This window comes from Eimeria acervulina, genomic scaffold (genome assembly GCF_000499425.1).
Source record: "Eimeria acervulina Houghton genomic scaffold, Eah_scaff524, whole genome shotgun sequence".
Lineage (NCBI taxonomy): Eukaryota > Apicomplexa > Conoidasida > Eucoccidiorida > Eimeriidae > Eimeria > Eimeria acervulina.
The window spans coordinates 1-12,085 of record NW_013547286.1 but is presented as its reverse complement, the minus strand read 5'-3'; the positions used below and the strand labels follow the sequence as shown (position 1 = coordinate 12,085).

General features: G+C 51.3%; 2 protein-coding genes across 2 annotated transcripts; one reads left to right on the top strand and one right to left on the bottom strand.

The window, feature by feature from the left end:
• Window positions 1–200: 200 nt before the first annotated feature.
• On the bottom strand, window positions 201–6,684 carry EAH_00041460 (hypothetical protein; the record flags this gene model as incomplete). The annotated part of the gene is made up of 9 exons (XM_013391800.1): window positions 201–439; window positions 843–1,050; window positions 1,620–1,751; window positions 2,122–2,268; window positions 2,537–2,776; window positions 3,451–3,774; window positions 3,937–4,460; window positions 4,775–5,065; window positions 5,931–6,684. 9 exons carry the CDS (start codon window positions 6,682–6,684, stop codon window positions 201–203), a joined length of 2,859 nt encoding a protein of 952 aa, XP_013247254.1.
• A 1,593-nt stretch (window positions 6,685–8,277) lies between these two features.
• EAH_00041450 (hypothetical protein, conserved) lies at window positions 8,278–11,771 on the top strand (the record flags this gene model as incomplete). The annotated part of the gene is made up of 5 exons (XM_013391799.1): window positions 8,278–8,600; window positions 8,760–9,432; window positions 10,441–10,863; window positions 11,153–11,623; window positions 11,754–11,771. The coding sequence occupies 5 exons, from the start codon at window positions 8,278–8,280 to the stop codon at window positions 11,769–11,771; spliced, it is 1,908 nt and encodes a 635-aa protein (XP_013247253.1).
• Window positions 11,772–12,085: the final 314 nt, after the last annotated feature.

Here is a 12,085-nt window from a genome sequence, read left to right as displayed (position 1 = left end):
AGTGGTAGGGGCACTCTAACTTCTTGTGTATCTGAAAATGAAATATATATTCTTGTTGCCTCAGAAAGAGGAGACAACGCTTTAGAGGTGGTTTCCCCTGTATCTGTTTTGTTGTTTGCTTTCAAGGGTTTGTTAAAGGCTAGCTGATGGAATAAGAGAAGTTCTATTCACAATCGATGCTGAGTAGACAGAGTAGACACTCACCTATAGGTGCCTGCGGGGCAGTGCGAGAAGCGAGCGGTGGTGCATTGCTGGCCGGCGATACAGGGACAGCGGGCTTTGTAGGTGTTGTCAGCGCAGTGCTGTTTATACACCCGAAGGGCAACAACAGAAGAACCCTCTTCATCATCATCCGAAGGAGAAGAAGAAGAGACAAAACGGCTGTCTCCAGAGTGCATCTGCACCCCACAAAACTCCATGCGGCTCCGCTGCTCCGTATCTGTTATCAAAAGAAAACCATAGGGGCACAGCAGCAACAAGCAGGGAATGTCTTGAAAAAGGAGAGCAACAGCAGCAGCAGCACAAGTCGAGGCAGCAAAAGCAACAACACACCAGCAGCAGAACGTAGAACGCCAGCAACAGCAACCGCAACTCCAATAACCCACAGCAGCAGCAACACCATAACCCACAGCAGCAGCAATAACAGAACACATAGCAACAGCAACAGCAGCACCAACGGGAAAACTCACAACAGCGGCAACAGCAGCATCATTACTCAAACCCAAAGTAGCAGCAAGCGCAGCATCAACAGCAGAACCCACAGCAGCAGCAAGCGCAGCAGGAGCAGCAGCACACAGCAACAACAGCTACAGAAGCAGCAACAACAACATCTTTCGTCTAACCTCCATCGTCCTTGGCCCGCAAGCGAAACGTCGCGCCTCGGTGCCACTGAAGGGGGGTCAGTAGCACAGTGCTGCTGCTGAGGGCTTCAAGCAGCGGCCCGCAGTTTAAGGAGACAGAGACAATTTCCGTAGGCTGTAGAGACAGCCGAAAAGACAACACGAAAGACGTTTCCGCCAGCACAGCCCCAGGGACCTCCTCCCATACCACCTGGACAAAGGCGCAGCAACAAAAAAACAAATCGTATTTTGTATTTATATTTGTAAACTTAATATAAATTATTTTTTGTAATGGAGCTGCTATTTATATTATGGTAGCAGAAGGTAAACGCTGCGGTGTACACATACACTTGCAGCAAACAATACACAATACACCCTACAACCCTAATCCCTAAATCCTAAACCCTACACATAACAAATATAAGACCCTCAACTAAAGGGCCAGAAGGGAAACCCTAAACCCTAAACCCTAAACCCGAAGCGCTCGACTCGAACGCCTGAACTCCAAAACTTAAACACTGAACCCTTAATCCCGAGCCCTACACCCTAAACCGCAAACCCTACACCCGGGGCGCTTTACTCGAACTGCTCAACTCCAAACCCTAAACCCTAAACCCTAGACCCTAAACTCTACGGCATGGTCGTTGTTGCTTCGTGTCCTGGCTTCCGCATGTTGCATGTTTATTTGAATTTGTTGTTTGTGTGTGTGGGCCGTAAGAAAAGGAAAATAAACAATACGCATCAATGAATTACTTTCTTTTCTTTTCAATTTTTATTTACCTTTCCCTTCCCCTCCTCCGCAACCCAGAAGATGAGTTCTTCTTTTTCTTGAATTTCAAGACCCCCCAGTCTGCCTTGGAGTTGATGGGTGACGGCGAAGCTGCTTGCTGCTTGCCCAGCCTTTGCAGGTGTCTGCAGCAGCAGCACGCGTTGTATTTCTATTTCCTGTGTTAGCAGCAGCTGTATGCTGCTGCGCTGCTCCGCTGCTGCTGCTGCTCTTGCACTGCTGCTGCTGCTGCTCTTGCACTGCTGCTGCTGGTTGTCTTATCGCGTCTCTTACTATCATCTGTCTGTTGCATCTGCTGCTGTTGCATTTACTACTACTAATACTATTGCTACTACTACTACTACTACTATTACTACTACTACTACTATTACTACTACTACTACTACTGCTACTTTTACTGCTTTTGATTTGTGTACTGCGCATCTAATGGAAAATGCATAAAGCCTACAAACAACAGAGACTGACCAGTGGAGCAGCAGGAAACAAGTTGGTGACCTGAACTTGAACAAGACGGGGAACACTCCAGTTTTCCTTCTCAAAGGTGAGACGGGAGGGGCTTATAACAACACCTACAGGGGCCTCGAGGGAGACGTTGACGGGGCCCTCTGTGGGGCTGAACCCCAAAGAGACCTCGTACGATATCTGCAACATACATCTCCGTGCACACATGCAGCTGGTTTGCATGCATGCATGCACATTTGCTCCCCTGTGTCCATGCATGCGTGCATGCATGCGTGCTTGTTCCCCTGGGTGCATGGGTGCATGCATGCATGCATGAATTTTAATCCCCCCGTATGTATGTATGTATGCATGCTGCCCTGCATGGACGAATGCATGCAGAGATGCATGCTTCCGTGCATGCATGCATGCTTGTATTGTTTCATAGCTTGTAGCTGCAGGTGGTTGTTACCTTGTCCCCTCGCCTGAGGAGTTGCTGTTGCTGCTGCGTTTGTTGAAATTGGAGTTTGAATTTGTCGTTTTCAAGAACTGTGATGTCTAAGAAATGTTCATCCAGCCACTCAACTGCTGTAGGGCCCCACAAAGGGTCCGCTGACTCTGCATGCAAATGCACGCGGTAGTGCTGCAGCAGCAAACCTGAACTCCAATCCGAGACATCTGAGCTGTACCGCACAACAGAGTCATCCAACGCCTACACAGCAGCAGCAGCAACAGCAGCAGCAGCAGCAGCAGCAAAAGCAACAGCAAGCACAAGGCAACGGATGATTCAGCAAAGAGCAAAGGATAACGAATACTCATGCGATAGGCAGGCAGAAAGCAACACAAAACTAAACAAAATAAACATAAACATAAACAAACAAACAAACATACAAACAAACGAACAAACAAATAAAAACAGCAAACATGCATGGGTAGCTGCATGAGCAGCCATAGCAAGAGGGAGACACCCCGCGTTGTCTCCTTTCTATAAGGGACTGCTGGGTCGTTGATTTCTGTTATTTTCTGTCTCTGCTTGTACAGCAGAAAACCGTTTGTGCCTTATCATCTGTCTCTATTTGCATTTGCCTCAGTCTACGTTGTAAGGAGACAGTAAAGCGGGATTCGGCGCCTCTGCTGTCTCTGCTGCTGCGCGCAGTAGAACCCCCTTATCTATTCGTCTATGCATGCATGCTTCTGCACGCATGCTTTCATGCAGAAGCCACTTATCTGTTTATGCATGTGTACGCATGCATGCATCAGCCCCTTATTTGTTTGTTTGCATGCAAATCACGCATGCAGAGGCCCCATACCTTCTCGTTTAATGTGCACGCATGCATGCGCTTCATTCTTGCTGTTGTGGGGATGTTATTGGGTTTTCGGTCTTACTCTGATATGCAGCGTCTTGGAGACAGATGCCTCCTCTGGGTTGAAGACGAGAGAGGCAGGAGAGACAGTGAGAGGTAGGGGGCTGTCAGTCGAAGGCCCCACAAGGGAGACAGGTTCAATCTGCAGCACTGAAATGGAGATGGGGGCCGTGGGGCCCCCAGCGAGGAGACTGTGTAAAGAGACGGAGACAGTGCAAGTATCTCCGCCGTCGTTGCTGCCCTCCAGCAGCAAATCGCATGCAGTTGCTGCTACAAAAGAAGACGCCCGCACGCGGCTGCTCAGAGAGCGCCCACGCACTGTCCCCTCGCAGCTTGTACATGCAGCCTGAAATATAACTCCACTCACATAACTTTAGGGTTTAGGGTTTAGGGTTTAGGTGGTTTGCAGCAAATATACGGTGGAACCATTCAAGAGGGGGCCTTCAAATAGAAGAAGCAGCTGAGACAGCAGCAGCGGCGACAGAAACAGCAGAGACAGCAGCAGCACCTTGAGGTAAAGAAGGTCTTTGGAGGGGGGCAAGGCGATTTCTTTAAATGTGGCGATGCCGGAGTTTGTTTGCGTCTCTGCTGCAGTTGCGTCTGCTGCTCCCAAGAATTCAATTTGCTGCGAGGCCTCTTCTGTCTCTGGATCTGTCTCTTCCGTCCCTTTTGTCTCTGCTTCTGTCTCTTCTGTTTCTTCTGTCTCCTTCCTGGCGCTCAGCGTGATGGTGTGGCTGTGGGGTATGGGGTTGCCGTGCTCATCTAGGAGCTGTACAGACACCTGAAATGTGTCTCCTGCTGCAACTTCTGGGGGGGGCTGCAGCAGGAACTGCAGCGCAGCAGGAGCTGCTGCTTGTACCTTGAAAGGCTCGCTGAAGACCTCAATGGGGCGGCCAACCGAAGGAGACAGCAGCAAAAAACGAAGACGATATCCTTCTGCTGCTGTCCCCACAGAGAGACCCGGAAAGGAGACAATCCCTTTTTTAAAAGGCTGCTGCAGCACTCCTATCACTTTCGGGGTGTCTCCTTGCACTGGACGGACGTACAGCAGCAAATAGCACCATGTGCAGCTTTCTAATAATGAAATGCAAAGACACTCCATGCTGCTGCTCTCGCTGCTGCTGCTGTCTCTGCTGCTGCTGTATCAGCTGCAGCAGCGAGAGCAGCAGCAATTTGTCTCTGATGCACGGCTACTTTGGTGCCGTGGGCGTATACTGAGCTGCAAAAAGAATGGTGTGTATATACAGCTGCAAGACAATAGATACAGCTGCGAGCATAGGGTCTGCATGCGGCGTATATTATGTGTCTGTGTTGCAGTTGTTAGTTCTTTATTCTTCTTGCTTCACCTGTGGTTAGTTTTGTTTGTGCTTGGCTGGGAATAAGCTGTACAGCGACATCTCCTTTAATATCTTCTACAACATTGTCAAAGGCATCAACAGCCTGCAAGACGGGAGCGGGGTGTATGGGTGCTCCTGCGCTGCTGCTGGCAGCAGGCTGCTGCAGCAGCTGCAGCGCGAACAAGCTGCTGCTAACTACCCGAAGCTCAGCAGAAAATGCGGAGAGACACCCATCACAAGCAGCTTTTATTTTATAAAGTCCCGCCTTAAAGAAACGCCAATCCCCCACAGATGCAACACCTGCAGCAAACACACAACGCCCCCTGTGTACCCCTACTGGGCCGCTCCAACCAGCCGCAGCTGCAGCAGCAGCAGCAGCAGGTGCTGCTTCTAAGCACCGCTGGATGCCTTTCCTCCCGTTTTTTGTTGCGCTTTGCAACAACGGAATCTTCGGGTAGGGAGGGGTCACGGCTGCTGCTGCAGGTAGCTAACTGCAAGCAGCAGAAGCAGCAGCAGTAGCAGCAGTAGCAGCAACAGTAGCAGTAGCAGCAGCAGTAGCAGCAGCAGAAGCAGCAGCAGTAGCAGCAGCAGAAGCAGCAGCAGTAGCAGCAACAGAAGCAGCAGCCATTCTTTGTAAGACTGCATTAGAATGGCGTTTGGTTTGTTGCTGCTGCTGCAGGAGTTGTCTGTGTCCCGAACGAACGATGTCGGGTTAATTGCTTTTATTTTAATATTATTTCTTTTGCCTCTTCTTTCCCTCTGCTACTCGCTAGGTGTTAGCAACCAGGAGAGCCGCCAGCGCCTTTGCGTGCATCATCTCTACTATCTACGCATGCATGCATGCTTGCTTGCTTGCATGCACATATAGGTGCATGCATGCATGCATGCGCCCTTTTACCTATCAATATGTGCATGCACATCACTGTACGCATCTATGTTTGCACTTTTTCACCTCTCTTTGCATGCATGCCTGTGCATGCATAGAAACAGGTGCATGCATGCATGCCTACGTGGGTAGAAACAGGTGCATGCATGCATGCACGCCCGCATAGATGGATAGAAACAGGTGCATGTCTGCATGCATGCATGCATGCACCTGCCGATGCATGCATTTTCTGTACGTGCATGCATGCAGCGAAGCTTCAGTAGGTTTAGCAGGGCTCACCTTTGTGTGCGTTTGCAACGGTAGCTCCAGTGAAGAAGGTTCTGTCTATTTCTTGGGGTGTCGCTGTATTTTTTGTGTTTTCTTCTAGAGAGAAGAAACTAAAGTAAAGGGCTTCATCAAATGAAGTCAATAAAGCCCCGTCTTTACTCTTTACATGCAACACTGCATGCACAGATTCCCCAGCTCGTACAACCTGCGGCACCTCCTCAGCAAAAGCTACCACTTTAAGTATTGGCAGTGCATGCACAGGCTCTGCTGCTGCTGCTGCTGCTGATGCTGCAGCAGCAGGAGCAGCAGGAGCAGCGGCAGCCGTGGCAGCAGCTGCAGGAGATACACTTTGGTCTCCTTCAGGTGCGCCTCTGAAAAAGACAGCAGTTGCAGTAGCTGCAGTTGCTGCAGCAGCTGCTGCTGCTTCCCCCACTGATGCTTCTCCATCCGTGTCTGCTTGTTGCACGGAGAACGCAGCAGGAGGAGGAGGAGGAGCAGCAGCAGGAGGAGCAGCAGATTGCTGCTGGCTCAGGTGCGTTGGGTTGGGGGGCACCTGTGGGGTGACAGGGATCGGGAGACGTTCCTGGGGACGATCCCCAGGAGCAAGACCCTCCAACGGAATCCCGCCTGCAGCAGCAGCAGCAGCAGCAGCAGCAGCAGCGTCTGCTGCATCAGTTGCCGCTGCTGCTGCCGCTAAGAGGAGGAAGAGCCAAATGCAGCAACGCAGCAGCAGCAACAGCAGCAGGGGGGGGCGGTGCTGCAGCATCCTGAAGGGACAGCCGGGGTGTACTGTCTGCGGTGTTGTTGCAGGTGTTGCTGCAGTTGTTGCTGCTGTCTCTGTTGTTTTAGTAAGGGATAACAAATCAAAACTACATAAGAAAAAGAAACAAAACAAAATAAATAAAACTTTTGCGACAAATGCAGACAGGGGAGACCCCAGGAGACAGTCCCTTCTGCAGGAGACAGCTATTTTGTGTGGTGTTTGTATATACACCTGAAAAGACAAGCATACATGAATAAAGACAAAACAAACAAAACAAAACAAGAACAAAAACAAAAGCAAAGACAACTCTGTTATTAGCTGCTGCTGTTTATTCGTGGGGCTGCTGTTTGGGAGGCGGCAGCAGCACAGTGGTGCGGCGAGGCAGCAGCAGCATTCAGGTGTCTCTTGTGTCTCTGTCTCTCCGCTGCTGCTGTCTCCTTTGTTTTTGTATTGCTTCTATGACAGCAACAACTTTTTTTAGCCCTCCCCTCTCCTCTTAGAGACAGCAACAAACCGCAAACAGACGGGGCTGCTGTCTCCTTTCTGCAGCAGCAGTAGCAGCAGCAGCAGGTGTCTCTTGCCAACAGGAAAGGAGACACCTCCTGCTCAGCAGCAGCACGAACTCACTGAAACAAATCATACAAAACGCAACTCAATCATTTCTGCTGTTGCTGCTCCTGTTGCTGCTGTTGTTGTCGCTGCTGCTGCTGCTGCTGCTGCTGCTCGAAGCGAACACCGCGCAGGGTCACTCCAGGAGACAGCGGGAGCTGCGGAGACACCCGAGAGCAACTCACCGCAACGACAGTACTTTCTATAAAAAGCCTTTCTTTTTTTAATATATAAAAAACCTTTTGTCTAGAGATAAAAAACAGAGACAACAATCATGCAGCTCTCCTCGCAGTGACGCAGATCCACTCCAACCACCATGGGCAGCAATGCAGTGTAGCAGCAGAAGCAGCAGCAGCAGCAACAACAGGAACTGTTGGTGTTTGCTGCAGCAGCGGCAAACACCAACAGCAGCAGGTTTTATTTCACAGGCACAGTGACGCATACGACGCTCTGGGCGCTGTCTCTTTGCTGCGGGTTTGTCTGTCTCCTTTTGTCTCCTTCTCTGTCCCTAAAGGAGACAATAAGGAGTAACGAGGAGACACCTTCTGCTGTTTGTCTCCTTGTGGCTGAGCTGCTGCAGCTCCTTTCTGTCCCTTAGAAGTCAGGAGACAGGAGACAGGAGACACTTCCCAGTTTCGTTGCTGCACCGCATTCCTGCGGCCGCACAGCAGCGCCTTCCTCACCAGAAACAGCAACAGCAGCAGCAACAGCTGCAGCAGCAGCAGCAATTGCTTCAGCAGCAGCAGCAGCACCCTCATGCTGCCTTGCTACTGCTGCTTGCCCCCTTAGGGTACTTGTGGATCTGCTCATCCTGTCTAGTATGCTCGAAGCACCACTTTGCTGCTGCTGCGCTCTGTTCCTGCTTCTTCTGCTGCTAGATGAAGCAGCTGCTGGTGCTACTGCCTCTACACGATTGAAACGCGATTGACTTGCTGCTGTTGCTTGCTGCTGCTGCTGCTCAACCGACTTGCTGCTGCTGCTACTGCGATGGACTCGGAGGTCAGTGGGCGCCTGCAGTGCGTGCTGCACTACGCGCTGCAGCAGCGGCTTCTGAGCTCAGCTCTGGGTGTCTGCAGCAGGGGTTGCTTCTACAACCGCAGCAGCAGCAGCAGCAGCAGCGCGTTTGTCTTGTGGCGTGCCGTAGCTACAGCCCTTGACTACCGTCCCCAGCAGGCAGTGCTGCTGCTGCAGAGCCTCGAGCAGCAGCAGCAAAAAGAAGGCAGCAGTGAGGGAGAAGCAGCAGCAAACTTCTGTCTGCAGCAAGTGAAGAAGGCCCTCATAAGCCTGCAAAAAGGAGACAATAAAGACAAGTCCGCGCGGCTCTTCTAGTCTGTGAAGGCTGACGTGCATGCACAGCCGCAGCAGCAGCAACAGCAGCAGCAGTAACAGAAGAGATTTCCTTTTAAACAAGTATACTCTTAAACAGATCCTATCAAGGGTTTCGTCTTTCTTCGTTGCCATTTTTGCAGGACAATAAAACCAATAACTCCAAGAGGCGCCTCCCTGAAGACGAATACTCCTGCTGCTGCTGCTGCTGCAGCAGCAGCAGCAGCAGCAGCCAAGGGATGCGAGAATGACAGCGGACGGCTGCTCGCCGCCTCCGCCCTCACATACCTCGGAGACTTTGAGGGCGCTTCTGCTGCACTGCAGGCCAGTCGCGCTGTTGTTGCTGCTGTTACTGCTGTTGCTGTTGCTGTTGTTGCTGCGGCTGCTGGCTGGCAGGCGGAGAAACTGTGGGGCCGCAGCACCCAACGGTGTGGCAGCGCTACAGCAGCAGCAGCAGCAGCAGTAGCAGCAGCAGCAGCAAGTGGAATTCTATTGGATATATGCTGCCCTATAAACTCTGTTTTGCTGCTGCATGCGCTTATCGTTGCTGCAGACTGTGGAGACGGAGACGGAAGAGAGCTGCTGCATCGAAGGCTGGCTTCACCTGGAAGTGCATGCAGCGCTTGTCAAGCAGCAGCAACAGCAGCAGCAACAGCAACAGCAGCAACAGCAACGGCAGCAGCAGCAGCAGCAGGAGCTAGCAGCAGCAGAGCGCTGCTTTCAAAGGTCGCAGCAGCTGAGTCTGCTGACGAGAGCAGCAACCCCTTCTCCTCGCTCTGTTCTTGGCGCAGCAGAAATACACCGCAGGAGGAGACAGTGGGAGCAGGCAAGAAATTAATAAATAAATAAATTAATTAAAATTAATTCAAACATTTACCTTATTTTTTTTATTTCGCATATATGCGGGTTGTTTGCCTATTAGCCATGCCTAAGAAATGTCTCTCTCTCTCTCTCTCTCTATATATATATATATATATATATATGTACATGTATATATAGTACTCTGTCTACAGACCTATATATATATATATATTATGCATATATGTACATCTATATAGAAATATGTGTATGCATATCAATATATATATATATATGCATATATATATATATATATATATATATATATATTCGTTTCGAGCTAAGCAGCTGCCTATACGCCGCGTGAGTTCGCATGCATTGCTTTAAAACTGTCTCTATTGTTTGCTGTTGCTGCTGCTGCTGCAGGCTTTAGTGCTGCTGAGTGCGCTGCAGTCACGAGAGCCGTGGTTTGCTGCTGCTGCCTTTCAACGGGCTCTGCTGCTGCTGTCGGTGTCGCGGTGGGAGGAGGCAGCAGCAGCAGCAGCAACTTGTGCTGCTGCTGCACCCCAGAACGCCAGCGGTGGCGGGGAGCTGCAGCAACCCGCTGCGCTGCTGCTGCTGTTGCTGCAGCTCTGCAGCAACACGCATGCAGCAGCAGCACACAGCAGCGCGAACGAAGCACTCCGCACGTTAACAGCATCTCTAAACACAGAAGTATGTCTCTGGAGACAGCACTGTCTCCTGTCTCTTCTTTTGCTGTTGTCAGCATCCTCTTCTTTGCTGCGGGCATACTCGGGCTTGCCTGCACACCTCACAATCTGCTGCTGTTACTGCTTCTGCTGCTCCTACTGCTGCTGCTGTTGCCGTTACTAGTGCTGTTACTTCTGTCCTAATGCTGCTGCTGCTGTTACTAGCACAAATTCTACTGCTTTTTGAGCTGCCGCTGCTGCTCGCTTCGCCGCGTGCAGCTGGTGGCTGTTGCATGGGGCTGCTGCTGTGCTGCTGCTGCTGCTGCTGCTACTGCAGGAGCCTCCTGGCTTTTTGTTTTGTTTGGAGGTGTCGCGAGCCATTTGCGGCTGCTGGAGCTGCGTGTACAACAACAACAACAGCAGCAGCAGCAGGAGCAGTCACAGCAGCAGCAGCAGCAGGCGAGAAGATGTGCTGGAGGAGACTCTGTCGCTGCTGCAGCAGGGGAGGGCTTTGCTGCAGGCTGCAAAGGAACCAGCAGCTGCGCAGCTGCTGCAGGAGTACACTCGCGAGACAGCGTGGCACTTGCTGCTGTGCGGGAGGCTGACGGAGGCGGAGAGTGAGTTTGTTGCTGCTGCAGCAGCAGCAGCAGCGACGCCGCAACAGCAACAAGCAGCACTAGAAGGCGTAGCACTAACCCGTCTCCTTCAGGCCAAAACATCCCAAGCAGCGCAGCAGCTAAAGCTGGCTGAAGCCCTCACTGTGAGGCGTGCTGGTGCTGCTGCTGCTACTGCTGCTACTGCTGCTGCTTCTGCCGCTGGTGGTGCTGCTGCTACTGCTACTGCTGCTGCTGTTGCACGCCTTTTTAGGGTTTATTTCAAGTGTCTCCTGCTGCTGCATGATTACAGTTGTTGCTGCTGCAGCGCACCAGGGCCTGTAGGGCCGAAGCAGCAGACATGTGCCATTTTTGCTGCTGTAGAGCAGAGTTTTATTTCCTGCTGCTGCTGCTGCTGCTGCTTCTCGCCGCTTTGTGCTGCTGTGCTTGCTGCAGGCAACCACTAACAGACGCAGCGCACTTCGATCCCTGCTGCGCTGGGAGCTGAGAGGGCACCACAGCAGCAACAGTAGCAGCAGCAGCAACAGTAGCAGCAACAACAGCAGCAGCAACAGCAGCAGCAGCAGCAACAGCAGCAGCAGCAGCAACAGCAGTAGCAGCAACAGCAGTAGCAGCAACAGCAGCAACAACAGCAGCAGCAATAGCAGCAACAACAGCAGCAGCACCAACAGCAGCAGTGGCCTCGCTGAGCTGGCTGCTGAAGTGCGTGCTGCAGCAGCAGAGTGGAGGGGACAGCTGCAGCATGCATGCGGATTTGAACTGTATGGGGCTTTGCAAGCCCCTCTATGGGCCATCGTTTGCTCCAGGCTGCTGCATGCAGTGTCTCTTGCTGCATGCAACCGGACCCCAGACGGAGACAGGCAAGCTGCTGCTGCTGCTGCTGCTTCTGCTGTTATTGCAGTTGCGGTGCTGCTGCTGTTGCTGCTGCTGCTGCTGCTGTTGCTGTTGCTGCTAAAGAAGACAAAGGAGAGAGAAGCGCACCGGGCAGAGACAATAGAGGCTGCTGCTGCGCTTCCTATTCTTTGTTTATACATAGCTAAAGAGAGACAGTTAGAGACAGATAAAAATCAAAAGGGACAAATAAATGGAGACAGACAGAGACAGTCGAAGACAGATAGAGACAGTTAGAGACAGATAAAGACAGATAGAGACAGATAGAGACAGTTAGAGACAGATAAAAATAAAGAGACAAATAAATATAGACAGATAGAGACAGTCTGGGAGAGTAAGAGAGAGATAAGAGGAGACAGCAGGAGACAGATAAAGATAGATAGAGACAGCAACAAAGAGGTAGAGACAGTGAGAGGGAAGGAGACAGTCAGACAGAAGTAGAGACAGTAAGAAGGATAAAGACATTTAGAGAGAGCA